This window comes from Pelodiscus sinensis, chromosome 25 (assembly GCF_049634645.1).
Source record: "Pelodiscus sinensis isolate JC-2024 chromosome 25, ASM4963464v1, whole genome shotgun sequence".
Lineage (NCBI taxonomy): Eukaryota > Metazoa > Chordata > Testudines > Trionychidae > Pelodiscus > Pelodiscus sinensis.
This window is the reverse complement of record NC_134735.1, coordinates 4,858,216-4,885,953: the sequence shown is the minus strand read 5'-3', so window position 1 is coordinate 4,885,953 and position 27,738 is coordinate 4,858,216. Positions and strand designations below refer to the sequence as shown.

Below are 27,738 nucleotides of genomic sequence, written 5' to 3'. Positions count from 1 at the left end.
GAACTAACAAAACAGCAAGTGACTGGCAGACAGTTCCTGTTGGTAAGGAGAGAGTAACCCTCCTAGATATTGCAGAGAGAAAACATGTGTTAAATTAGCACGTGGCAGGCTACATAATGTCAGAAGATGCTACATTCCTTTAAAAAAGTCGTAGTGCTGAATATATTCTTTCTTTTTTTTAAAAAAAGAAAAAGCTATTTTTTCCCCATCAAGGGTCAGGAAAACAAAACTGAGGTGAAACAAAGTGGCGTTAACATGCTACTTGCAGTGGGATTGAGTGAATCAGATCCAAGAGGCTTCCGCTAGCAATTCAGATGAGAAATACAGTCCATCGTTTTGACTCTTTTCCGAGCAGGACTCGATGAGGTGCGGTAACAGTCTCAGGATCGCTCCTCGGATGGTCACGTCTTTTGTTCCGCGTCACAAGTTTGTTCTTGTTTCTCCCTCCCGTGCGCCCTCATATTCAAGTCCCCTGCCTGTGTGGTGGGACGTTGCGGTTGGCAAGGAACGCGTCGAGAGCAGCTCATTTCAGGAAGAGAAAAAAACCAAAACAAAACCAGACACAGAATATTTACAGCCGTTCCGCCAAGAGGTTTGGTAGGCCAGCTTGTTTCCTCCGCTCCCCCCCCCCCCAGCCCTGAGCCCTGCCCCTTAGGGGCAAGAAGGACTCGTGGAGCTCTCTAGAGAGGACTGGGAGAGGCGACGCGTCAGTGGGCCGATGGTGGAGTCTGCCAGCGAGGAAGTGGGGAAGAGTTTGTACCAGCCTGTGACCATGTTGGACAGATCCAGTTCTTCCAAGACGATCTGGGCCATACCCATGAAGCACTTGTGATCCATGCGGCCATAATCGCCCCAGACGATCACCTACGGGGAGGAACCCTCATGAGCTAAACAGAACCTGTATCATGTGGTGTCCAGAGCATCATATAAACCTTGGGACTCTTCTCCAGCCACCACTACTTACAGCCGGGGAGGGGGGAACCGGGCGGGTCACACCAAGAGGTGTTAGCTTGGGGGGTATGGAAGCCATTGGTTTTGGTCCACAAAGGGTTTTTTTTTTTCCTTCTGGTATTACTAACGTGACATGCACAGAAATCAAGGGCACACGCAGTGAGGTGCATGCTGATTGCGTACAGCAGTGACAGAGAGCCGGGCGCTCCTCTGCATCCAAACTGAGCGCTGCTACAGTGCAGTCAGCACCCCCCTTCCCCCCCCCCCCCCCGGAAATTCTAGCTACGCAAGCGCCGCGAACAAAACCACCCTCTCCCAGGAGAGCATCTTGGGGATGACAAATTTGCGGCTCGCTGAGGAGGAAGGCTCCTCGGTGCAGCCCACTCACCAGCCTCGGCTGCCCATCACTGACCGACACAGATAAAGACTCGCCTCTCTGGCTAACTGCAGTTCCAACAGGCCCCCCAGGATTTCAGCCTCTTTGGCTCTGGAGCTCTCCCTCCGTCAGCCTAACACTCACCCGGTTGGGTGCTGATATTGACCCTCGGCTCCCTGCCAGCCTGGCCACCGATGAGACGTGGGCACCTCTGAGCGACTGGATCCAGGGAAAGGTCAAAAGTCCCTCCCGTCCCAGGTGCTGAAAGCACTTGACGAACCTTCGTTAATGAGGCCTCTGCTTGGCCTGGCGGTAATTACTGTGCCAAGAGGGGAAGGTGCCTCAGGGAGGAAATGAAGGGCAGAGCTGGGGCGGGAACCCAGGAATCCAGACTCCCAGTTCCCTCCCTGATTGATCCTGGATCTGCTTCTCCCGTCAGAGACAGGACATTTGACCGGGTCTCTCTACAGTCAGCCAATAGGGAACTGACACCCGCAGCTTTCCCTTTAAGACACGGCCTTTGCCCACCTCCCCTTGCAAAGGGATTACTTCACCTGCAAGACTCTGCCCTGCGGGCCCTCGTCAAAGAGCAGCGCCTGTTGGTAGAATGGGTCCCAGGTCTTCTTGGCCATCTTGGTCTTCTTCTTGGCCAGGCAGGTCCCATTCTCCAGCAGATAAACTTTAACATAAGTCGCTGCATTGCAAGAGAGACAGAAGCTCAGACGCAAACCAGCTGTGCTGATCCTCCACAGTACCAGCTGGGCAGTGGGCCTCATCTACCGCGGGGAAACTGAGGCACGCACTGCCAGGAACACTCCTCAACAGGGATGTTGACCTGTCAGGATGCCCAGGCCCTGGGTGTGTGGTTTCCCGGCACCGTGCAGACGGAATAGGGAGGGAAGTCTGGTCTGTTTGTGGGGTGGGGGGGATCTGAAATTTTTGGAAGGAAGATCCTGCTGGGTTATGGTACAATCTCTGGGGCAATGGCTGGGGCGGGGGAGGGGGTGCAGGGACTTTTCACTTCTTTGCCAGGTAGATTTTGGCCTCAGTGTGTCTGTTATAGAACAACCTGAACTCCCGCACAGCCTGGTGCATTCCGCCAACAAGCCCCTCTGCTCCCCCTCCAAGCAGCGCAGACCCCAAGGATTAACCACAGCACAACTGGAGGGGATCCCCAAGGAACCTGGGGGGGCATCTCTCTGTTACTGGGGTGTGTCATTAAGCAACATGAGAGAGAGCAAGACGGAGGCATTAACTCATTCCCAGACTCCACCCCCACCACCCTAAAGCTCCAGGACTCTGTTGGGTTTACACTGGGGATGAATTTGGTCCCAAGCAGCATAGGAAGGACCCTGACTCCCAGTCAAACAAGAACAGGGCATCGGAGCACACCCAAGCCATCTGCACTATTCATGTTCTTTCCAGCCCTTTCTCTTCCTCCTTAGGGCTTCTTGGCATGGATACTTACCAGGGATGGACTTGGACCCCAGCTTCGGGGTGAGGCCCCTGGCCTGGATCACCTCCACCTCCAGCTGCCCACTCCTTTCAACCATCCCAATGTGGACATCGCCTAGGACAGAAGGGGAGAGGTGAGATTTGGGTCCTAACAAGCCCCGAGCTGGGTCGGAGACAAATGGCTGAGTCCCAGTTAGCCGCCATGTCGTTCCCTTACTCGCCCACACACCGGCCTGGGGCTTCTGCTGTCTTTCGCACCCCGGACTTTGGTCGAAAGTGCCTGGCGCATGGTAGAGCAAGGCCCAGCTGGAACCGGGTGCCAGGAGCGCAGCAGAACAAAAGGAACGAGGCCGCGGTGCCGACAAGAAGACAGGACGACCCAGGAGAGCCGGCTCAGCCCTTCCTCAAGGGAGCTTTGACGGGAACATGCCTAGGGGCTGAATGTGCTAGGATCAAACAGCCACGCCTTGGGAAGGAGAGTCCTTCAGCAAGGCAGGTAAGTACTGGGGCTGCCCAAGAAGGTGAGGAAGTGTGGGTATTGTCTTCATTCCAGCCTCAGTGTCCTTGTGGGCCCATGAGCCGGGCCCTGCACAGATACAAAATTTGTATCTGCATCTGCAGAAATGAACCATGAATGTGGATACCTGTGGCTATAAAGCTGATATCTGCACATTTGCAGGGTTCTAGATCAATGCGCCCTCTATTTTTCTCCATCCACGTGCAGAATAATTTTCGTTATGTGCACTGAGCCATGGGTGGATGTGAACCACTGCCAGCTGTGCGTACTCTGCTAATCAGCTGGGCAGCATTTGAATCTCTCCTGGGTGGCTGCCCACATGCTCAGCTTACAGGGAACCCTGTCCTAGCTGCAAAAATTGTATCTGCATCCACAAAAATGATGCAGATATCAGCGGATAGGAAGAGATCTGTGGATGGGAACCCAGCAATGTGTTCACTTCAGATGTGGGGAGTGGATGACTTCCTTGCCTCTATAGTGCAGTTCCTCCAGCCCACTTTGAGCCCTGTGAAAGCATCTCTAGTGATGGTCCATGTCCTATTGTCCCAAGCCCAAAGGTATTTCTGATGGGGCCCTTGGTGTGCCCCAGAGTCCAGGTCATATTTAACAGTATCTTCTCCAGCTCTCTATCTGAATCGTCCCTCCGTTAGTACGTTCTCCACCCACCGTCCTCCCTCGCTCTTTTCTAAAATTGAGTTTTGCCTGCAGGTCTGTCCTGGAGGAGTGGCGGTGGTAGTCATTCCTAGCTTTGGCCAGCAGGTGGCAGCTGAAGAAAGCATGTTCTTCAGCATTAGGCACCAAAGGAGAAAAATGAAATAACAAGCCAATGGCTGAGAGATGAGCGGGTTTGTTAAAGAAAAAGGAAGCAAAGACAATGCAATTTCTCAGCTTTGCAGCGTGGGGACAGCAGGACCTGGAACGACATGAACAACAGAAACCACCACGGATGGAGGAAGAAAGGAAGAAAAACCCGCAGGAACAGAAAAGAAAATGAACTTTTGTGGTTGGTTTTCAGCTCACGACACGGATTCGGTCTCCCACTTACGTTGTCCGCAGCAGCCCCAGTAGGTACAGCCCTTGGGATGTGCACGGAGGTAGGTCCCCGTCGCTCCACTGGCGTGTGCCTGGCCTACCACCTGCACCCCTTGCACCGGAGTGGCCCCAGGGAGGGAGCGGGGCAGAGCAAGGGGTGACCCACCGGGGTTTAAGAGAAACAAGATGAACTTGGAAATTCTCAAACACACTTTGCATTTTTTGTAGGGTTGCCAAGTGTCCAGTTTTCGCCTGGACAGTCTGTTATTTCTGGCCCCTGTCTGGTAAAAAAAACAGACAATACCGGACATATAAAATGTCCATTATTTTCTGTTTCTCTCGGTGGGGACATTCTTCTCCTTCTGTGTCTGGCGAGGGGATCGTGGGGATATTTAAAGTCACAGCGACCTTTTTTTTTTTTTGTGCTCAACAATTTTGGCTCCCTGTTTGTTTGGTTTTTTGCTCAACCAATTTTTCTTTCCTGCCATGTTCGGTATTTTTTGTGAAAGTATCTGGCAACCCTACATTTCAGACGCACATCAGACATGGAGCTGGGGCCGCTGGAAGAAATGGGACCGGCGAGAATGAGTGAAGAGCACGGTACAGTTCTAGTCTCTTGAAAAATCGTTGGGGGGAGGAGTTATCGTTTGGGGCGGGTGTCACCTATTCCTGTGTTTCCAAACCTTTTTGATGCCGGGGCTGGCTTCCTAAACCACATCAGGGGAAGTGAGAAGGGGTGTGAATGGTTAACCAGTGGGGCTGCCTGACGCCACTGACAGGAGTGGAGCTAGCCCCAAACCTTCATCCTGCTGTGGTGGATGAACGAGCTTCTGGTTTTTGGGAGATTTCCACCCAACCATTCAAAATCTGGGGCAAAGACTTGAATGGAAATTTGGATGGAAAAGAAAAAGGGGGAAGGGAAGGGAGATGAAAATGTGAAAGTTCCACACCGCTCCCTCCCCATACTGTTCTGTGGAGAGTTCTGTCTTAAAACTCCAGTCAAAGGCCTGCCCATCCTGCCTGGGTGGGAAGTGCTTTTGTTCCACCGCCCATCCTCAAAAATCCGCCTGCCCTTGTTTGTAAGGGCACGCTCTGCCCTCCACCCCAGAGCTGGCTGCATTGTAGGGCTGCGGCATATGAACTGTGGGATCCTTAGGTCTTGAAGGCACTTGGGAACTCAAGGGCGTATAGAAAAAGGGCCCACTTCACTCTAGAGCAGTGGTTCCCAAACTTTTTGGCATCACATACATACACCCAGCCCCGCCAAAAAATACATACACCCAGCCCCGCACTTGTTGAGCAAAAAAAAAAAAAAAAAACACTGACCAGAGCCGAAAAACAAAAATAGCAGAGCAGGCATTGCTCCAGCCAGCAGGAATGGACAGATCAAATGGGCTCTTTCTTGAGAAGGGGGGCATGATGGGGAGGGACTGGGTCACTTTGCGCCCCCACTGGAATTTCTTTGTGCCCCCCAGTCTGGGAACCCATGCTCTAGAGGAAGCAGGTGTTTAACCTCTCTAGCGAAATCCCAGCTCTGGGCCACCGGCGCTGGGTGGGCAGGGGCTCTGCGGTATCTGTGCATCGCCATGTGCACTCTTCAGTACCCACAGGTGCCTCCTGCCTGCTCCTACGATGCCCATGTGCTAACCCAGATGCCTTGCTGCCTCGCCCGCGCTGCCGCTTGGTTAGGAGTGGCTCTGCCAAGGGCAGCGCTGGAGGCAGGAGATAAAACTGGGATTTGCAAATGCCTTCCAAGGGGAGCTTGGTTCCTGGCTCCCTGGGGTCCCTTTCAAATCCCAAGCTGAGCCAGGGAGAGAAATGACCCCCATGGGGCCTCGCCTTCTGTTGCTTGGGCCGGGGTCCCTCCTTGCTGGGGCCCCAGCGGTAACGGTACAATGCCAGGGCCATGCTTGCAGACTTCTCCGCATTCCAGCAGGAAGCCAGGGCAGCACAGCCTGGCCCTGAAGGGGTTAACGCCAGCTGGGTGCCCCCTTCTCCCACTGGGGTGAGAGCTGCCCCTGTGGCTTCAGCTTCCCCACCCCTTGGCTAAGGCTGGCTCAGCCTGCTCCCAGGAGCTCATTGGGTTCCTGCTGCCGCTGGGCAAAGGGCCGGCTGGACAGGAGCCACTCGCCAGCCAGGGCCCGGAGGCTGCAGAAACCAGCCTGGATGCTAAGTGCCTGGGGTTCAGCAAGAGGGAGACAGCTGTGGAGCAGGGGGTCTACAAGCTGGGTAGCAGGCCAGGAGCTACACGGTTGGAGACACCTCCCCGCTCCCCCAACAGCCTCTGTCTGGATCTATTAATGCTATTTCCGTGACTCCTCCTCCGCCTAGGGCTGGTGCATGGGTCTGATTTCACTGCTCCAGTTTCTTCCCCTCCGGCTTGGGGTGGATGGAGAACCAGGGCCCCCCTGCACCCCACAGAATCACCTGGCTCCTGTCGTCTGGCCGAACCACCGAGGCCTGGCAGCCGAGCGTTCAGCATTTCGCTCAGCTTGCGAAGGCAGGTCTGGGACACCCAAGCTCCCTGTGCGGCGGATCCTAAGCCTGATTTCAGTGCCACTCTCTGGAAAGCCTGCACTGAGGTCCGGCTGTCCGACTCCATCTACCAGGAGACATAGGCCGAGCACAGGGCAGGCCCCAGCATCACAACTCCCCGCTCTTCCCTTCGGCTGGGCCGCCGGCGCCAGCTGCGAGGACTCACCCATCGGCGGCGTCGCCAGTGTCTGCCGGCCAACTATCTGCGCCGGCCCCAGCCCGTCTAGAAAGTCGCTGAACTGGCTCTCGGCTCCCAGGCGGGTCATGGGGAAAATGAATCTGAGAAAAGGGGGAGGAGGGACTGTATGAGTGAGACATGCCACTGGGAAGCACTGGATTTCCCTGCTGGTGATTCTTTGCACGGGGATAGTGCGCCTTGCACGAGGATCTCAAAGCACTGAGCGAACACGAATTACCCAAACCTCTCGTGCCATTTCCTGATGGGCGTCAGCTGGGGAACGGACCTTCCCAGGGCAATGGTGGGACACCCACGCAGGTGAACAGAGCAGCAGAGACGCTTCTGCAGGGAACAGCCTGGTCCTAGAGGAGATGGCCACAAGCGGCCCCTGGCCTTCTCTGATTTCTGTGGGATCCCAGGAACTCAGCATGAGGAGGCTCCAGACTGATCTGACCCACTCTGCCCAGGGATCTGGGGTGCAGGAAAGCCAGGCAGTCACCCCAAAGTGGGGTGAGGTTCCGCCTGAGAAGACCAGCTTGATGCTGGCGGGCACAGCTGAGAGAGCTGAGATCTTTGCCTCCGCGCACTTCCTTGGGGCCCGATGGCTCGGTCTGAGCCGGGGCACCAGAAGAGCTGATGGTAGCCAAGCTGTGCCCCGGGTGGAAAGGTGCATGCATGAACCAGAGAGCCTCCAGCATCCGTCCTCGCTCCAGGACAGACAGAGCGCTCCTGTGCTAGGAGAACAGCTGCTGCTCCCCTCCCCTTCTGCTCTGTACACTAAAGGGCCAGCCACCCCGCTCCCCGGGCCTTACGTGCCATCGGAGCTGTTGCTGTTGGTGCTGCCGTCGGTGGATTCCCGGCTGCCCTGCCGGGTGACCCTGTTCCTCATCTCCACGGCGATGCCGGTTTCCGTGCTCCGCCGGATGTTACTGCGTAGCTTCTTCGGGCCGCCTTCTGGAAGCAGACACCCAGATAAGCCAGGTTGGGCACTACAGAAACTCCCCTTCCCCGGACAACGCACTCTGTACCCCCCTCTTCCATCTTCAAAGGCTGCTGGCATGGGGTCATGCACCATGACACCACCCTCGTGGGACAGGCGACCCCTGTGGGGTCACCAGGGCTGTCATGGGTAGTGGTGAAAGCAGAAGCATAGCATGAGAGAACTACCAGATTCTATCTGCAGCCCTGTCACTGACCTTGGGCAAGGCATGACGCCCCTCCGTGCCTCAGTTTCCTAGGGATGTAAAAACACTATAAAAATATTAACCGCCAAACCGATAAAAATTCTATCAGGTACATGGTTCAATGCAGGGCTCGGCTGCCAGCTCCCAGCCCTGCAGGGTTACCGGCTACTATCCTGGCCTTGGCACCGTAGGGAGGGCTGCTCCAGCCAGGCTGGGTGTCAGTTAACCAGTTACCCACAAGCATTATCCAGTAAGGGTGCTGCTTACCAGGTAACCAATTAATCAGTTACCCGTTTATATCCCGATCTCAAGTGTGAGGAGGACCACAGTGCCCCCGGGAGGTGGGGCTTCGGTTTCATTGATTGTCCAGTATTTTGAGTTCCGATGCGGAGTGGCAGCTGGCTCTTTGCTGCTGGGACTGTGGTTGACCAGCCCTTAAGCCCCCATTCCCGCTGACCATAAATGCAGCCCTGCTCCTCCAGCCCCAGGGGACTGCATGGCAACATGGGAACATAAGAACGTAAGAACGGCCACACAGGGTCAGACCAAAGGTCCATCTAGCCCAGTGTCCTGTCTGCCGACAGTGGCCAATGTCAGCCAGAGCGGGTGGACCGAAGACAATGATAAAGCGATTTGTCTCCTGCCGTCCTTCTCCAGCCTTTGACAAACAAAGGCCAAGGCACCATTCCTTACCCCCTGGCTAATAGCCTTTTATGGACCTAACCTCCATGAAATTATCTAGCTTCTCTTTAAACTCTATTATAGTCCCAGCCTTCACAGCCTCCTCAGGCAAGGAGTTCCACAGGTTGACTGTGCACTGTGTGAAGAACTGTCTTTTATTAGTTTTAAACCTGCTACTCATTAATTTCATTTGGTGTCCTCTAATTCTTCTATTATGGGAACAAGTAAATAACTTTTCTTTATTCACCTTCTCCACACCACTCATGATTGTATAGATCTCTCTCCTATCCCCCCTCAGTTTCCTCTTTTCTAAACTGAAAAGTCCCAGTTGCTTTAACCTCTCCTCATATGGGACCCGTTCCAAACTCCTAATCATTTTAGTTGCTCTTTTCTGAACCTTTTCTAATGGATGCTCATTTGTGCAGAATTCCAGGTTTCCTTGGGGGGCTGCTCCTTGGGGGACAGCAACCCGGAGCCACCACTGATCTCGCCACCTTCTGCTGCTCGCGCCACCTGCCTTCGCCCCTCCCAGCAAAAAATAACAACGGCAGAGGGGGAGGTTGTAAACCAAATGCAATTTCCCCCCGGGAAAGAAACAATGAACAAATCAACCCCACGCCTGCAGAGCCCAGTCCCCGCTCTCGCTGCTTTGCCGGAGAGCGCTCAGGTGCCATGGAGATAAGCACGGTGTAAGAACCTGAATAGAGTCAAAGACCTGAAGGCCAGGACTCAGCGGGATTAAAGCAAAGGGCTGGCTGTTTCTATGGATAACGAGAGGATCCACGGGTACTTTGGAGGGGTGGAAGCAGGTGGTTTGGAAGGGATGTGAACGTGCGGGAAGTAGGGGGGGCTGCTGCAGTACCCGCAGGTTTTGCACCCAGCTTCCCCATGCCCAGGGGTTAGCCCCACTGCCAACCATTGTCGGCTCCTGGCCTCCAAGCGATGCCTCTGGGGTCTTGCCGGCTTTGCCACCCCTCCCCTCCAGGGTTCCCCCATCCCCTCAGTTCGTAGAGTCCAGGCCACTGTCCCTGGAACTTTCACTGCTACTTGGGCTATGTCGACGCTCGTGGCTTCTTGGGCCAGAAATATGCAAATGAGGCTAAGCGTGGAATATCTCTGAGCCTCATTTGCATACCTAATGAGCCGCCATTTTGCAGAAGAGGTTCTTGCGCGCAAAGGAGCTGTCTACACGGCCCCTTCTTGCACAACAAAAACCCTCTTACGCAACGCCGCTATGCCGATTACTCTGCAGGAATAAACGGCTCTGCGCAAGAGGGGACAGTGTAAACAGCTCCTTCTAGTGCAAGATCCTCTTCTGCAAAAATGGTGGTTCATTAGGTATGCAAATGAGGCTCAGCAATATTCCACGCTTAGCCTCGTTTGCATATTTTCTGGAGCAAGTGAGTGTAGACATAGCCTTGGAGTCCTCCACAGCCGCCCCCGGCTCTGGCTGGGTTGCCAGCTCTCCCAGCTTAACGAGTGTCTCCCAACCTGTGGGGAGGGGATGTGTCAGACGACCGGATGCCATTTTCACCATCTTGTCTATCCGATCCAGAGAGCTGGCGACTCTAGGTGTCATCGTGAACAAACGGAGGGGGGTTGCAGTTCAGCACCTCCAGCCTAAAAATAATTCCATGTCCCTGCCTACTTGGCATGTGCCAACCTCTGCCCGATGGGCCTTGGGAAGCAGCTCTTCCTGAGGGCAGGTAAGCAGGGAATTATCCATGAGAGCTCCTGTGCCTTGTGTGAGGGGGGGAAGCGAGGGGGGAGCTGTAATTCTTCCCTTCGGCTCGGCTCTGATACAGTCTCAGCAAGTGCAGTGTCCAGCTCTGGCGCCCGCCCTTTGGGTACAATGTGGGCACATTGGAGAAAGCCAGGGGAGCCGACAGCCACCCCAGGCCTCTGGGCAAGGGGGGTGGTGGTTCCATGCTCCCGGAAGGGGCTAGGCTGAGGGCAGCTGGCATTGCCCTCCACCCCCTCAGTGTGGCCTGGAGTGCGCTACAAGGTGCCCCTCCCTCCTGAGGGAGCCCTAAATACCACACGGAGCACCATGGCAGCGCTCCAGTGGCAATTTAATAGGCTCAAGGCTCTGGGCACCACAGCAGCGGCCGGAGCCCTGAACCCCTTTGAATCCCCAGGCCCCAGGCAAGGTTCCCTCTGCGCTGCGCAGCAGCACGGCCCTGCAGCTGCTTAACGAACCTCAGCCAGGCGCTCAGGGCTTTGCACCTGGCTAGGGGAGGGGCCCTTCTCCCTCAGCAGCAGTTCCCTGTCCAGGAGGACAGAGCAGCGAGATAGGGACACGTCCCCTCCCTACAGGCTGGGAGACACTCGCTGCTCTGTCGCTGAGGGAGGAGGGCCCCTCCTCCAGCCAGGCAGCTCCGTGGGCAAATCCTGAGCCGTTGGCTGGGCGGGGCTCGTTAAGCAGCTGTAACTCGTTAAGTTACCTGCCACACAGCCTAGAGGGAGCCTTGGCCCCGGGGCAGTTGTCCCCTTTCCCTCCTCCCCCCATCGGCAGGCCTGGAGAAAGCCCAGAGAAGAGCAACAAAATGGGTTAAAGATGATGGAAACTATTTAGTGCAGAGGAGAGAAGCCGAGAGGGCACAATAGCAGTCTCCGAAGATAGATATAAAGAGGGTCATAAATTGTTCTTATCCACTGTGGACAAGAAGAGAGGGGCTTCAATTGCAGCAAGGGGGTTCAGGTTGGAGATTAAGAAAAAAACCTTCCCATCAGGGTGGTGAAACACTGGAATTAATTTCCACGGGGGGTTGAGGAATCTGGAGGCTTTTAAGAGCAGGTTTGACAGACACCTGTCAGGAGTGGGCAAGATGATACTTAGTCCTGCCTCGGACGGGGGACCGCACTAGACGACTTCTCAAGGTCTGTTCCAGCCCAACATTTCTGTGATTCTTCTAACGCAGCTGGCACTGGGCACTCAGAGCCGCGGGGGCAGGTCTGATCCAGTTTGGCACCGCCCAGGTTCCTAAACAGCAAGCAGGTGATGGCGTTCCCTCCCTCTAGCTGCTAGCTACGTGGCTGGTGGAATTCAGGGTAATGTTGGCAAGGAACGAGACCAGCTCCCTCCCACCCATCCCTTCCCCAGCAGGGCAGCTGTAGCTCTCTGCCGGTTACAGGGCGGATAATGCTCCCCTGAAATATCGCCCTCAAGCTGAGACGCGTCAGAGCTGCTGCTATCCTGCCCTTTCCCTCCTCCAAAGAGGCAAGGGAGCGGTGCGGCAGCGCTGCCCAATGGGAAGCGCGCCGCCCAGCAGCCCAGGGAGGGGTTTGCAGCAGGTGACAGGATCAGAGGACTCGAGGCAGCGAGAGCTCCGTCATGAGATTCTGATCCCCATCTCCCGGCGCGCTGCTCTGGGGCCTTTGATCAATTATTCACCAGGATTTACGCAACCCTTACTGGAAAAGCCATCCACGGCGCCTGGCGCAGGCTCGCCTCACCTCTGAGCGGAGAAACGTGCCTCTGCAAGAGTAAGCCCACGGCCAGCATGGACCCCATCCGCAACCGCCCTAGCCCCAAGGGCCCCCCCTCTATGATTCCAGCATGGACCCTCCCATCTCAGGGCAACCACTCCACCCCCACCACATCTGCCTCAGTGACACCATCATTAACTCCTCTGGCGTGCAGCACTGAGCAGACAGCCCCCCCTCAGGTGTTTCTCCTTCTAGCCACGGTCACTATTACACCCCCCCCCCAGAGCAGAGGGGGTCTTTCTGAGGCTCCCCCCACATGCTGTTAAATCTCTACCTGGGCCACACCACCTGTTTTCCTGCATAAAGAAGCCAGGGCTAGTGTGGGGCCCTGCTGGGTGGCCCCACTGAAAATTGCTCATGGCCCCCCAGAGGAGACCCTCATCCCTGGTTGAGAGCCACTGCACCAGTGGACACTCCCCCTCCCTGCAGTCTGTCCCCGTCCTCGGCGTCACCCCTTCACCCCTAAAACTGCCCTACATCCCTCGCTGGGGTTACCGGCCAGAGGCTGAGCTCAGCCCTGCAAACTCAGCTCGTGTGTGAGAGCTCCGGCCCCGCCCAGCGTCTACTCGGCACTTCCCCTGAGGCCAGCCCTGGAGAGCCTCCCGCAACGGGACTGGGGTCCCAAACCAAACGGGGCTCTATTGAAACATCCTCCGTGCACCTCACAGGCGATCAAAGGGGCCCTGCTTGTCTCCATGGCGACGGAGGCCTGTGGCAGTGGGTTGGAGCCACTTGCCACTGATGGCCTCTCCTGGCTAGTAACTCCTTGCTGTGGGCAAGTCAAACACCAATCCGTTTTCCACTGTCCAGGCAAAGGGCAGGCGACGGAAGTTTTATGCCCAGTTGTCGGCAATTTTGCAAGGCTGGAGAAGGGAGCTGATGGCCGATCTGCGCCCCTCCCCCCCTCGAACTGCATGTGGGAGAACCTTGCTCCATGGGTGCCCGTTTTAGTTTTAATTTAGGGTCCAACCACATGCAGAGTCAACGCCCCAGTAAACTCTTCAAGGAGGAGGGAAGTGTAAGCCAGAGAGATGGGGGAAGGCACCCCAAAAAGTCTGGGATGGAGTTCGTCTCTCCCCCTCCCCCAACCGCCCCTCCCCTTTCAGTTCGACTCTGCCTCTGCGCAGCATCTTCCTGGCGAGTGTTGCCATGGTAATTTTGTCTGCAATGCAGTGGGACCCCCTACAGCCAGCCCCGCTCTCTCCTCCCTGCTGGGCTATTGGCGCTGGGAGAGTCCTCCCCTCTTCTGGGATGGACTCCGGATCCAGAGAGAGGAACGTGGCTGGATCGGAGAAGCAAGAGAAAGGGGGAGCCACGGAGAACAGTCCCTGACGCAGCAGGGCCGGGCGCGCTGGCATGCCTCATTTGGAATCAGACAGGGCTGCCTCCTTCTCCGGCTCAGAAAGACTGTCAGGCTGACATGGGAGCAGTCACCCAGGGGCTGCTCCTCTGCTGTGTTGGATGGTTTGGGCATCTCGCTACCTAGAGGTTCACACAGGTGCCGGCAGGGAGACGTGTCCTGGAAGGGCTGGGGCCTGTGTCGAGGCCGAAGTTCTTTGGATTTTTGCTGGGGGTAGCGGGTGCTCTGCTCCTTTCATCTGATATGAAATTCATAGAATCATAGAATAATAGGACTGGAAGGGACCTCACGAGGTCATCGAGTCCAGCCCCCCGCCCTCAAGGCAGGACCAAGCTCCACCTACACCATCCCTGACAGATGTCTATCTAACCTGTTCTTAAATATCTCCAGAGAAAGGGGGCTGGTGCCAAGCCTTTACCATAGGCTTTGATAGCCAAGGCCTTTACCATAGGCTTTGATTGCTTTGGTCCTCTGAGCTCACAATTAGGGCCTTACAAAATTCAGGGTCTGTTTCCCAGTAGGGTTGCCAGATGGTTTCAACAAAAATACCGGACACGCTTGACATTACATCACAATCGACGTGACATCTTAGTTAGCAAACACCGGACATTTCTATTTTCTCAGTTCTATTTTCTCAATTTGTTTCCTGAACAGAAAGCTCAAATACTGGACTGTCCGGTTCAAAACCGGACACCTGGCAACCCTACTTCCTGGTCATGGGATATTAAAAATCATAACTTTCACAATTCTGGCCACTTAAATCTGAAATTTCACAGGGTTCTGCTTGTAAGGATCCTGAGGCCAAAAAGCATTGTGGGGCAGGGAGTGACAAGGTTATTGTAGAGAGGTTGTGCTACTGCTCCCAATAATTCTGTGCTACTTTCAGAGCTGGGCAGCCAGAGAGCAGCGGCTGCTGTCTAGGGACCCAGCTTGGACGGCAGAGCCACCGCCAAATTGTTAGACTCACTAGCCTGAGCCAATTTGGCATGAGCCTGGCTACGTGCACTGGGAGGCAACTGCCAGCTGCAGCCGCGGCGTCAGACTCTGGCTCCCAGTCCCTCTGTTCTGCTGGTGCAAATGGGGTTGCATCGGAGGGAATTCGATGCCTGGCCTCTCCAATGGAGGGGACGCCTGGCTGCCCAGGCCTCAGGAGAAGGGCAGGAAGGAGGGCTAGCGGCTGAGTTTTCCCTTCGCTATCGCAGCCTGAGACGGAGGGAGGCCGGGAGAGCGAGACCGCGCAAAAGAAAAAAAATGAGGCAGCCACCTGGGGCTCCTCTGGAGCAACATAGATGAAGCTGTGAAGGTGGAAAGCCAGGCCAGGCTGGTGCGCCGTTCCCCGCTGGTGCTCCCGTGGCCCCTTCTGCTCCCAGATTATTTCTGATCAGCCTTTTACATGCACTTCTCCCCCCCCCCCATCACCTTCATGTTCCAGTCACTGGTTGCCACGGCAACCCCTCCCCAACCTCCAAAGCGGGTTCATGCGCTGCCTTCCCTGCACTGATGCTAATTCGCTTTGGCATCCCCCAGCTACCCGCAGGGCCGGGCAGTGACTCATCAGGCACCAGGGCCCCCACCTCAGCCAGGGGAGAAAAGTACATGAGGGGGGAGGCTATGGGGCCTCCTCTTCAGCTAACAAAGGAGGGCCCCTCCCTGGGGGCAAGAGGCCATGGCTGGGCAGCCGCCCAAGGAGCTGTACTGGAGCCTCGGTAAGGCAGAATTCAACCCTGACCTCAGTGAAACCAGTTGGTGCATGGGGCGGGTGACCACAGCCGGGGCTGCAGTGACTCAGAGCCTGTGGAAAAGAACCAGTCCCCGGAGGCATTCCGCAGTTGCACGTTTACCCAGTTCCCCCCGTTTTAACATCCCTAGTTTGTTCTCTGCCTCTTTCATCCAAGCGCCTCAACCCAAGCCTCAGCATCTGTCTGAGAAATGCAGGCCGCTCCCCCCTTTTGCACATGGCGTGGCGTGGGGATGTGGCTTGCCCAAGGTCACCCAGGGAGGCAGTAGCAGAGCCTGGAATCGAACCTTCATAGCAGAAAGGAGACAAGACCTGGCTGGGATGATTAGCAAGAGTGGCCTCTCAGCAGCGGCTGCTGGAGCCTGTGGGGCTCTGTGATTTTCTACTTCCCAGGCTCATGTGCTCAGCCTGAGCCAGCTGGAATCATGGCACAGGGTGTCCTAAGCTTGGCCACAGCAGAAGCCAGGCATCCCGGCTCTTAATCCATTCTTCAGACCATGCTCCCTTCTATATTTTGAACCACTACTATTTGTAGCTACACAAATAGGGCCAAACCAATTTCATGCTTCAGGGCCTACCAGGATTGCTGCCAGGGTCAGGAAGGAACCTGCCTCCCCTCCCTTCCCTGCATTGCACCCCTGGCCAGATGCATTATGGGACCGAGAATGGAAGGAGATGGTTTCCTCTTGGATTTTCCTCCGATAAGTTACAATTCAGCTTCCTTGATGAGACAATGAACTTGGGCCTATATCCAAATACCACCTGCCCACAAATAATCCACAAGACCCACTCCGTGGGAAAATGCCAGCAAAGCGCCCACTGTCTGGTTGGAGAGGGGGGAGGGGACATGGGGCCAGCCACACCCCTGGCCCAACTGCAGGGTATGAAAGGAGAGGCTGAGCACTGGCATGGAAGACTGGAGGGGGGAGGGGGCACTGGCATGGAAGACTGGAGACTTGGGTTCTCCGCCATCTCACCCGCAGCCCTGATCTTGATGGAGGCCTCTACAAACAGTACCCGGAGGGAAGCACAGAGGAGCAGCTGTCTCCTGATATCCTAACAGAGGGGTTCTCCCCTCAGCTGGACAAAGCGAGGTGGGCTTCCCTGGCCATCTCTCCTGCAAGCTGAGGTGGGGCTGAATTCAGCTTGCCCCTGAGGATTTGGGTTCCTATTCTCTGTCTGAGATGAGACAGGCAGCTCTGACAAGTCACTCCCTAAGGTTTCTCCAGCCTCTGCATCATAGTACCTGAGCACGTCACGCTCGCTAATGGACTGAGGTTCCCCACCCTCCTTTGGGAGGCAGACCAGAGCTATTGTCCACAATCACTGACTGGGAACTGAGGCTAAGGACTTGTGCAGGTCCCACGGGAAGTCTGGCAGAACTAGCAACTGACCCATGTAACAGTCTAACGCCAATAGTGGGCAACCCATCTATGTGTGGCCCGGGAGACATTGGATTCACCGTTGCCCCTGCGCGGGGTTGCCACATTCTGCTGGATTCCGTCTGTATCAATTTTCCTCCTATCAATATTACTCAAGTGACGCCCACGTAAAACCAGGGCCCGTGAAGCGAGGTGCATGCTGATTGCACACAGCAGTGACTGTGAGAGCCGTGCGTACGCCCTGCAGCCAATCCCAGCCCTGCTATGGGTCAATCGGCACCTCCCACACATTCTAGGGACGCCAGAGCAGTGAGCAAAACTACCCCATCCTGGGGGACCGTCTTGGTTACAACAATCTTGCAGCTCATGAAAGGAAGGAGGGCCACCCATGTGGCCCCCACACTGGTCTAACACTCTAACCACTAGTCCATCTTTCCTTTCTAAATAAACACACCACACGTCAGGCCCTTTGTTAGAAACTAGACCTCACGTGTCTGGTCCGTCTGTCTTAGAAGTACTGCGTGGTAAAATTTTTCAACTCAAATCTTTTGCTGACAATTTTAAGAACAGATTGTTAACAGGAGTAAGAAATGAAATCTGAATGAAAAAAAATTTCCTTTGAAATAGTCTGATTTCTGACCCCCCTCCCTCCAAAAATTTCAGTTTTTCTATTAAAAAGCTGGACAATTTCTATGGAAAACATTGGACAGAATGAGAAAATCCTTCTTTTGTAGAGTTTTCTCTGGGAATCCTCTTAATATGGAAGCTTCAGGGGATAGCCAAGTTAGTCTGTACAAGATAAACTTAAAAAACAACAAATTGTCTGATAGCACTTTATAGACTAACAAAACATGTAGGTGGTATCATGAGCTTTTGTGGGCACAGCCCCTTCTTCAAACTCCAGTCATCTGAAGAAGGGGCTGTGCCCATGAAAGCTCATGATCCCATCTACATGTTTTGTTAGTCTATAAAGTGCTACCAGACCATTTGTTGTTTTTTAAGTTTATCTTAATATGGAGCAAGGCCAACTTCCTTTATTAATTTAGGTGCCCAATGTTTGGCTCTTTAATTCCAAAGGTTGGCACCTAAATAACAGTGAGTTGACTTTCAGGGGAGCCGATAGCCCACAAATCCCACGGACACCAACAGGAAGTGGAAGGTTCCTTCCTAAAATGAATGGTGCATGGAGTAATGGGGCACACTTGCCCTTTAAGGAACTATAGGGACATCTTGAGACCAGATTACTACGTTTCAGGAATTCTCGGGCAAACAGAGGCCAAGGGAACCACAGAGGCTACTGCAGGGAGAGAGGAAATGACCCAGAGATAAATGAGGCCACTGTTCCTTTTAGGGCTTAGGTGGGCAAGGCCTCTCTCTCTGTCTCTCTCTCTCAGCCAATCAGAACAAGTTCTGGGGAGCCTGGAAGTATATAACCTGCCTCTCCTGCTCTTGGTGAAGGAGAGGATTGCTGGTCAATCTCTGTTAAGCCAGGGGAATGGAAACAGAGTCCGAGCCAACTTGGGCTCAAGCCATGGAAGAGCCCTGGGAAACTGCAGCCCTGCCAAGGTACCCATGAAAGAAAAGCCCCCTTTGTTTGGAAGGTTTTTGATTCAAATTTTCTTTAGATGAAACATGTTGCCCCGGGATCCAGCAGAGCTGGGAAGAAGTAATTTAAAGAGCCAGCTGGATCAGAAAGCTGCAGCCTGCTAGACCTAGCTGTACGCAGGCAGGTTCAAAATCTTGGCCTTGGTTTTATTATTGTGGCATGAACCCCTTGCTCCCCCACACTCCCATAAAACTAGTTGAGGGTGAGCCAGAGGGATGGGTAAAGAAGCGGAAGGGGACTTGGCAATGACAGGGCCTTCATTAAATTAGTTAGAGCCCTCTGTGAGCAAACAATCTCTTCCCCAGTCCACCTGTTGCGACTCTGACATTTTGAAATATTTCCAGGCCAGGTTGGAAAATTTCATTACCCATAATTATCTCCCTGGAGGTCTAGCGGCAGGTTGGTGCCTGGGATATATATTCAGCGATGTGACACTAATTGATCAAGGAAATCTCCCTTTCTCATCCAATTACTTCCTTGTTACAGCCAAGGGTCAGATGGGTCGGAACAGGATGGCAGGAGGAGGCAGGCTGTGGGATGGGTGACAAGCAATAGAATGGATGAGGGAGGCTGCCGTTCCTGGCAACTTGATTTCTGTCTGGTGCATTTGGAAATGCACCAAGGCTGCTGCCTGGAGCGGGGCACATTTGTCTTATTAACTTAGGGACGGGTTTTGCAACCCAACCCTTACCCACATGGCTTAGTACTGACCCACAGCCCTCTGGAGTCCCATGGGAAGGCACCCCGTGCTGGCTAATATGAGGAATGGGAGCTCAGCTTTATTCCTGGAGGGGCTATTTCCTTTTGTTTTCATCTGAACAGTCTTTAAGCAGAACTGGGCAAAGAAACTGACAAAGTGACTAACAGGCCTCTGCGTGGCTTATGTACTGACGATCCATCGACTTTTTTTTTACGTTCTGAAAGATCATTATGATCACCTAATCCTGTGGTGTCCGACACGCTAGCCGCTAGCCATGTGTGGTTATTTGGCCGCTCGAGTGTGGCTAGCTTGCTAGAGCAGTATAGTGGCTACTGCTTCAGAACTGGCTGGACACCTCAAATCTAGTCCATCCTACACCACCCAACTCAGAGAATTTCACACTGTAAGTAGGGGAAGAGAAATCCCTCATCCCAGGGAGATCATTACAGCTCAGTGGTTCATTCGAAGGGAACTAGAGACTAGTCAGGGTACTAGTATTCAAGACTAGAATTCAGGTTTGGACTCTTTAACCCCAGTGATCAAGGGATTGGTTTAGGAACCTGACTGAGCTAGGGAATAATTAATGGAATACAAATCTTCCTCACCCAGGTTGCAAGATCAAACCCAGCCCAGGCGGTAGAGTAGCATTTGTTGCTGTCAGCTGACAATCCAGCAAGACTCACCCCAGGTCTGGAATGAGTTGCTAAGGTCTCAGGCTAACTCCACAGGTGCCTCTTGCAAACCCAAGTGGGGCTGTTTCTTGGCAATCTCAGCAGAGGAGGAAAAGAATCAATAATGTTGTTTCCTCTCTCAACCATAAATGGCACCTTTTTTCCCCAGCCTCCCTCTAGGCAAGGCCTGATGCCCAGCGTGATCTATCCTCTGTTTCTGCCACAGCATTTCGGAGAGAGCCATCAGTGCAGAACACGGGTTCTCCAGCTGTGTGCATCCTGCCATTTCTATTTCCCCCCAGCCTCGTTACTAGATGTGAGATTTGCCCAGTGAGGCCAGGTCTACACTAGGGAAGTATTTCAAAATGAGTAAAGTCAACTTAACTTCCAATTTAGCAACTTCAAACCAGCATGTCCACACTATGGACATTAGTCCGAAATTAGTCCGTGGCAGGCTCCATTAATGTGGACATGCTACGTTGGTCTTAGAGCCCCAGGAAGCACTAGGGAGTAATTAGTTCAAAATAGCAGTACTGGCACGTCCACACTACTGTTATTTCAAAATAATGAGCTTGGTGGTGTGAACACTTCACTTATAAATTTGACCTAAGGGGAGCTATTTTGAAATAAAGTCCTAGTGTAGACCAGGGACAAGTCAAACAAACAGCAGGAGAATGTCCCAGAGGTTAGAGAACTAGTGAGGATTTCAGAGAGCTGGGTCTGAGTCTATGCTCTGACACTGATTCCCTGTATGTAATCTTGGCCAAGTCTCTTAGCCTCTCAGACAGTGTCCCTGCCCTACTGCACAGAGGTGCTGTGAGGCTAAATACATTAAGCGTTGTGAGGTGCTCAGCTAGATAAAGCTTTTTATTATCAACAGAGCTGATTATACTATTGGGATGCCAGGAAAGGTAACCACACCTCTCTGCCCTGCAAATTTCTTGCATCCTCAGGCAGTGTTCCCTGAAAGCTGGGTGCTTGTACAGCCACTCGGGAGATTCAGATGCTGCTCAGTTGATTAGCAGAGCGTCCACAGCTAGGTTGTGTGTTTCTACAGGTGGTGCACATTCGCACTTGCCTTGGTGCACATATAATTTTATTCCACACATGGATGGAAAAGATTAGAGGGAACTCTGCCTTCAGGGCGTAAAGGAAAAAGCCCATCAGCGGGGTGTGGTGGAGGGAGCATCCAGTGCTAGTGAAAAGTGCACTGAATCAGCACCTCTGGATAGGGATTTCTCCTCTCCCATCCAGAGCAGATGAAACTACTCCACTGCCCTCTGTGTTCCCCTACCCCGCTCAGGAGATCTGGCCTCTCTCCATGGCCCATTCAGCCCTGGGCTCTTCTGAAGCTGCCAACCCGGGGGCCAGAAGAGTGTCGGGTGGGGGGGGGTTTATGCTGTGGGTGCTGGACCGAGTCCAGATCGTGGTGGGTTGGCAGCTCCCTGGCTGGTAGGGGAGAAAACCAGGACAGTGGAGCTCCTGTTAATAACCATCCATCTGTGACTTTTAGCTTTTCCCGGGTAGGAATTTCAGGCCAGGTTCTCAGGGGCAAGATGTCCCTGTCGGTGGGGAACGAAGCAAGAGAGCGTAGGGAGGGGAAGGGAGCAGGGTCTGGCAGGCTGGCACAGATCTGTTGTCCCCCAGAGATCATGCATGGGAAAGACAGGAACACGTGCCTAGACACAGATCTGGTGCCAACCCGCATCAGTTCCGATTGGCTGTGCTCGCCCGCCACTGGTGTCCCCTCTGTGCATGCACCCCACTAACCCAACCCTCCCTCCCTGGCTCCAGAACCCTAAATACCATTGAGGATCTAGGCTTAGGTCTCCAGCAGCCCTCCCAGAAGCCTGCAACTACGCCTGCCTAACTCACTGTGCCTTATATCCCTGAGAGCTGTCCATGGTGCTGGAAACAGCAGGGCGCCATGGAGGGATTCATGGGGGCGGGGGGAACCTCTCCGCCCCTTGCTGCTGCAGTGACGCAGGCCCAGTCTAAACTGCTCCATGTGAAGGAGCAGGTCTATTGGGAAAGGGCTGGCTGGTGTTGATTGACTCATGGTCAATTGCAACCCATCTCTGCAACACCTGGCAGAGCCGCGGAGTGCTTTGAACAGGGGCTTGCTCCTCAGGATGGGTGGGGTGTGCACGCGTCCCTGGTATAAAGCGGCCTATTTGGAAGGCCCTTGTAGGCCGCCATGGTTCGGTAGGCCCTGTGACTTGTCTGCCAGAGTTGCAAGCGCGTCCATCCTGCAGTCACAAGGCCCATGTTTAGGGGCACAGCGCCGGGGACTGTGGAAGGAATTCACCCCGCAACGAGGGACCAGCACCAGGGCTTTGCACTCAAGTTCCCCTCTCAAAATTGGGCTTGTATGTGCGTGGAGGGGGAGGTTGTTTTTGTTTGTTTTTGAAGGTGCTGGTGCTGATGCGGTGTGCTGGCTCTTTGCTCTACAGGTGCAGCGCAGATACGCTGGCAAATGTTGACATCCGTGAAAAATTGGGCCCACCCCTATTTATTCTGGGAAGGAGGGGCTGCTTTTAGAGTCAGTTGCTTCCAGATGATTTGTTTTGTTGCAAGCATTAGATTGTTTCTCCCTCAGTTCTAGGGGACCCTGGTAGGTTTGGATTCTGTTGTCTCTGGGTGGAGTTTTGTCCAGCATCATTCTTTTTTGGATGCTCTCTTTCCTTAGCTTGCTGGGATAATTATAACCCTTCAGAAGCATCTCAGATTGCAAGGCTTGCCGGCCCTAAATTAACTCCTTCTCCCTATGTAACGCACTTTACTGAACCGCGAAATGCCAACGAGAACCAAAATTAAAAAGCAATAACTCAGAGAAAATGCCTGGGCTAAAATGGGCTCGCCAGGTGTTTTTGAAAAGATCTATTTCCAGCACTTAAAAATTCCCAGAGCCAGACTATACGACTAGTTGGAATTAGCATCTTCCTTCCCCTAGCACTTCTTATATTAAGGTTTCATGACAAAACAATTGCAGCTTTAATCCTGAGCTATTTGCTCCCACTAAATCCTACAGGAGTTTTTCCTCTGAGGGTGAGACAATCTGAGGATTTGGCCCAAAATGTATCTGAGTCATTGGATCAAGGGATTCCAATTTGCCGCAGAAACTCGACCCCAATTAATACCGCACCAAACCAATATCCACGGCCATTTGCCTCCACACAGGAATACGACAGCTCAGTGGGGAAAGTCAGCTTTCAGCAGCTTTAATTAAGGGGCATTAAACGCATCAGCGCTAACAGGAATAGTGCTCTTTTACTCTGTACAGAGCCTAGAATTGCCGTTCTCACTGCTCTAGCCTCAGAATTGTCTTGTGTACCCCCCAGAGGTCCATATACTCTTAGGGGTACACAGAAGTCTTCCCTGGTGCACGTCAGCTCATTTAGATATGCCTCGTTTTTACAGCGGGCTGCGTAAAACGCACTAGCAGAGTCAGTAACAAGAATTCCATACTGTACTTGTTTACACTGCTCTGTATACTAAACACTGAAACGTAAGTACGGTATTTATATGCCAATTGATTTATTTTATAATGTACTGTAAAATGAGTCAGCAGTTTCTCAGGAGCAGCATGCTGCCTCGCTTTTCTATTTTTGGCTAATTGTGCGAGCCAGTGGTTTCTGAGCGAGATGAAACTTAGGGGTACACACGACAAACCGGTTTTCTGAAAGGGGCACAGACATCTGGGAAGGCTGAGAGCCACTGGCCTAGAACACCATTTAGATCACATCACCTGGCTGGCTCTTCCCCGACCTTTTACCAAAACAGCTAGATCAGCAGAGGGGAACCTGCAACCCGCAGGCCACATGTGGCCCAGCAGGGCTCTGTGTGTGGCCCATGAGACATTGTGTGTATCGTTGCCCAGGGCAGGGTTGCCAAATTCCACTAGCTTCCAGCCGCGTCTTTTTCCTCCCAGTGTCACTGAAGTGACACCCCCATAAAGCCAGGGCCCGTGAAGCGAGGGGCGGGCTGATTGCACACAGCAGTGACAGTGAGAGCTGGGCGCTCCCTCTGCAGCCAATCAAAGCGCTGCTTCCGTTCAATCGGCACAGCCTGCACATTCTAAGTCAGTGTTTCTTAAACTGTGTTGTGCAGCGAGGCAGTCGGAGGTGTGCCGCGGAAAACAACAGAATTCAAAATGGCCGCCCTTAAAGGGGCAGGCAACCTCCTCTCCCCCCCTTTTTTTTTTGCTCAATAACTTTCCCCGACCCTTTTTTTCTCAATAATATCCCCCCAACCTTTTTTCCTCTCAAGAAATTCTTGGTGGTCCTCATGAAAACATATTATTGTTTGGTGTTCCTCAGTCTTAAAAGGTTTAAGAAACACAGTTCTAAGTACATAGGCACAGCGAACAAAACTACCCTATCCCGGGAGACCATGTGAGTTACGACAATCCTGTAGCCCGCTGAGATGGAGAGCCACTGATGTGCCCACTCACTAGCCAAGGTTACCCCTCGTTGCGCTAGCTTAATGCCCCGACTAGTGTGGACGCAAGTGGGCCGTTATAAATATGCCCCGTATTAGAACATTGAGGGCAACAGCCTATACCAGTAGAAGGCGACTCTCCACCTTCATGACTGTGTTCACAGTGCAGGGAGCTTTCATGATACCGGGAGAGTTCAAGAAATACAACGTTTGTGAGTCACCATAACACTAAGCCTCTGATAATCCCCGGCTTGGTTTTATTACCAAGGAAGGCCAGCGATCCAGACGCTCCCAACACTGGGTTCTGTCTACATTGCCATGTGGTTTTAACAACCAGGCACCTGCGTGTTGTCTCTGTGCAGTGCCCTGCAGCAGGACGGAGGGGAGGTTTACGTAAACGTATCATGATCTTTAATACGAATAGGAGGTTTTGTTCCATTTCCTTCCGAGGGCAGGTTCTGGAAGGGTCTGGGGACCATGCCTCTAGCTTCTGCTGTCCCATTCATGAGACCGCCCTCCCATGCTTTCTGAGAATTGGCTTATGGCTATGAATATGCATAACTCAAAGATGCTTTATGCAAAACAGGCTAAGTCACATCAATTTTACAGTTACACTCTGCTGAATGCGTAGATCCTATTTTTGTGCCTGGATCATGTTCATATCTGAAGTTAGGAATATGAAATGTAAATCTGTCCGTGCTTCTAAATGTGCTAATGACGGCCATTAGTGATACTTCAGGGAGCTAATGACGCAGTTTTCAAACCAAGGACCTGTGGATGGTTGTGTTTGTCCTATAAGCCCAGACTGTGGTTGGTCCTAGAAAGACATGTGACCATGCCACCTGGGACTGGTATCCATCTTGGACCTAGTATTTTTCCATGGGGATGGGGGATGCCGAACAAAGGGTTCCCGTCCTGGGGGAAAGTCTATTGACACAGTGGGAAACCATCAGACCTTGGTTTTCAGTGGTCTTTGATACAGTCTGGCCCAGCAGGACAGGGTGATGGGAAGCCCCAGAAAGCAGGAAGCTCAGCATTGGTGGCATGATCAGCCCACCGGGGCACAACCCTACAGGGACTTCTGTGATTCACCCCATCACACTCGCTTATCTTTCCTTCAAAATCACTTGTGACAGACAGAGCAGCTCAGGATGGTGCTAAGAGGTCTGGGGGAGGGGGGATGTCCAACTTTCAATAAAGCCTACTAAACTGATTTTCAAAGGTACTTAGGCACCTAAATTGATCCCCAAGGGAGCTGGGCACCTAGATATCTCTAGGACCCATGTTCAAAATCAACGTCAGCCTTCAGGAGCCTAAATCTCACTCAACGTGATCATCACAGGCTCCTAAATCACTTAGGGCATCTCACAGGCGCAAAGGGCAATGAGACAGCTCGGTGCTACTGAAGATCAGTCAGAGTTTGGTGCCTCACCTCCTCTAGTGCACAGGGACAGCTCCCCCATAGGCACGCTCCGAAAATTTTACCCACAGTCTCATGTGCTAGGGTAGGAGAGGAAGGGACGCGTGGCCTGATCCAAAGCCCACGGAAGCAGATGGAAAGATTTCTATTTACTTCCATGGCGTTTGGATCAGGCTTGAAGACGCTGGACCTAGGATGTTCCCCAGGACCCCCAGTTCCCACCTGCTGTGTCTCAGCTTTGCAAGGGCAGGTGCGAAAGCCTCAGCCATACAGATGTAGTCACCTTATCTCACAAAAGATCTCTTGGCATTGGAAAAGGTGCCGAAAAGGGCAACAAAAATGATGAGGCGTTTGGAACGGGTGCCATATGAAGCGAGATTAAAAAGACTGGGACTTTTCAGCTTTAAAAAGAGGAGACTAAGGGGGGGATAAGATAGAGGTCTATAAAATCAAGACTGGTGTGGAGAAAGTGAATAAGGAAAAGTTATTTACTTGTTTCCATAACATAAGAACTATGGGTCACTACATGACATTAATAGGTAGCAGGTTTCAAACAAACAAACAAAAAGTTTTTCTTCACTCAGCACACAGTCAACCTGTGGAACTCCTTGCCAGAGGATGTTGGGAAGACCAGGACTTTAACAGGGTTCCAAAAAGAACCAGCTAGATTCATGGAGGTCAGGTCCATCAATGGCTATGAGCCAGGATGGGCAGGAATAGTGTCCCTGTTTGTCAGAGGCTGGGAATGGGTGACAACGGAGGTATCACGTGATGATCCCCTGTTCTGTTCACTCCCTCTGGGGCACCCGGCACTGGCCACTGTCGGCCGACAGGACACTGGGCTGGATGGACCTTTGGTCTGACCCAGTCTGGCCGCTCTTATGTTGGGCCAGCACTGTTCTCCAGCATCCCTCCTGCCTCACCCCCGTGGATACAACGACCGAGAGCAGAGGGGACAGAACAGAACGTGTTTCCCCTACTTGCACGCTTCCCAGCTGAGCGCTGTTCTGGCAGAGGAAGGGCAGGGCAGGTGGCGTGGGCATGTGTGAGCACTTCCCGAGCTGTAGCCACTGCTGGGTTGGCACGCCCTGTGTCAGCCGCTGATCCTGAGCTGGGTGTGACGGACGGGACAGTGTCCAAGGACAAACAAAAGAGCCGGACAGGAAACAAGGGGTTCCCTCCCCCCAGCTCCCTCAACAGCACAGATCTGCTCTTACCAGGCTGGTTGAGTTGCAAGGTGCTCTTGCTCCACTGGGACAGCCCCACGATAGCCACCATCTTGGCCCCGAGGCTCGAGCGCCTCTTCTTGTTGGAGGTGATGCTGGCTGAGTCCGGGTTGCCCCCACTGCTCTTCTCGATGTTGTACATCTCGCCGCTGATGCTGGAGCTGCGGACCACATTTTTAGCCGAGGAGGAGCTGGCCTCCCCGTTAAACATGGTCAGCTAGTCGCTCTCCGTCTTGGGGGGCTCCTGGGCGGGGTCAACTGCTGGGGGGAGGAAAAGGAGACAAAGGGGAAAAGTCTGTTAGAGGCTCCCACTCACGCAGCCGCCGGGTCGTTCCTGAGTAGAAGAGACGGGAGGCTGCAGCCTGGGGGGTCCCGCCGGCTGTGAGGAGGAAATAGCCCTGAGCGTGCAAAGTAAAATCAGCCACGAAAAATCAGGCGAGCGAGACGCAGCCGGGAAGGGAGCGGGAGCAGGAGCGTCATCTCGGGGAGGTGCGTGGTGCCGCCCCGTTTCTCCGGAAACTCTCTTGGGGCTTCATTGCGCAGCACTTAGAACGGGCGGCACCGCCGCCGCGTCTTCACGTTCCGGCCGAGAGCAGGCCCCCTTGTGCCGCTGAGAGATGGTCCCCCCCTCCACCCCGAGAGAGCTCAGTCTGAACAGACAAGGGGGGGATCACGCTCCCTGGCGCGCAGCTGCCGAGCTGAGGCGCAGAGAGGAAGTGATGGGACACGCGGGGCCTCTGAGGCAGAGCCCGGAACTGGACTCCTGTTCGCGCCCTGAGCCTTCGCCATTCGACCAG

The 27,738-nt window shown here is 53.6% G+C and overlaps 1 protein-coding gene across 1 annotated transcript; it reads right to left on the bottom strand.

The window, feature by feature from the left end:
* Nucleotides 1–27,289, bottom strand: RIMS3 (regulating synaptic membrane exocytosis 3). Its single transcript, XM_006125948.4, has 6 exons — nt 26,933–27,289; nt 7,857–7,998; nt 7,033–7,145; nt 2,796–2,897; nt 1,882–2,021; nt 1–864 (listed from the first exon to the last, which is right to left on the bottom strand). The coding sequence occupies exons 1-6, from the start codon at nt 27,150–27,152 to the stop codon at nt 652–654; spliced, it is 930 nt and encodes a 309-aa protein (XP_006126010.1). The 5' UTR covers nt 27,153–27,289; the 3' UTR covers nt 1–651.
* Between the last annotated feature and the right edge of the window lie 449 nt (nt 27,290–27,738).

Coding starts and splice junctions, on each gene's coding strand:
- RIMS3 (XM_006125948.4), bottom strand. CDS start 27,152: ATGTTTAACGGGGAGGCCAGCTCCTCCTCGGCTAAAAATGTGGTCCGC. Junction 2,898..7,032: donor ACTGGCGACGCCGCCGATGG/GTGAGTCCTCGC, acceptor CTTCTGTCCTAG/GCGATGTCCACATTGGGATG. Junction 865..1,881: donor CGCAGGGCAGAGTCTTGCAG/GTGAAGTAATCC, acceptor TCCTCCCCGTAG/GTGATCGTCTGGGGCGATTA.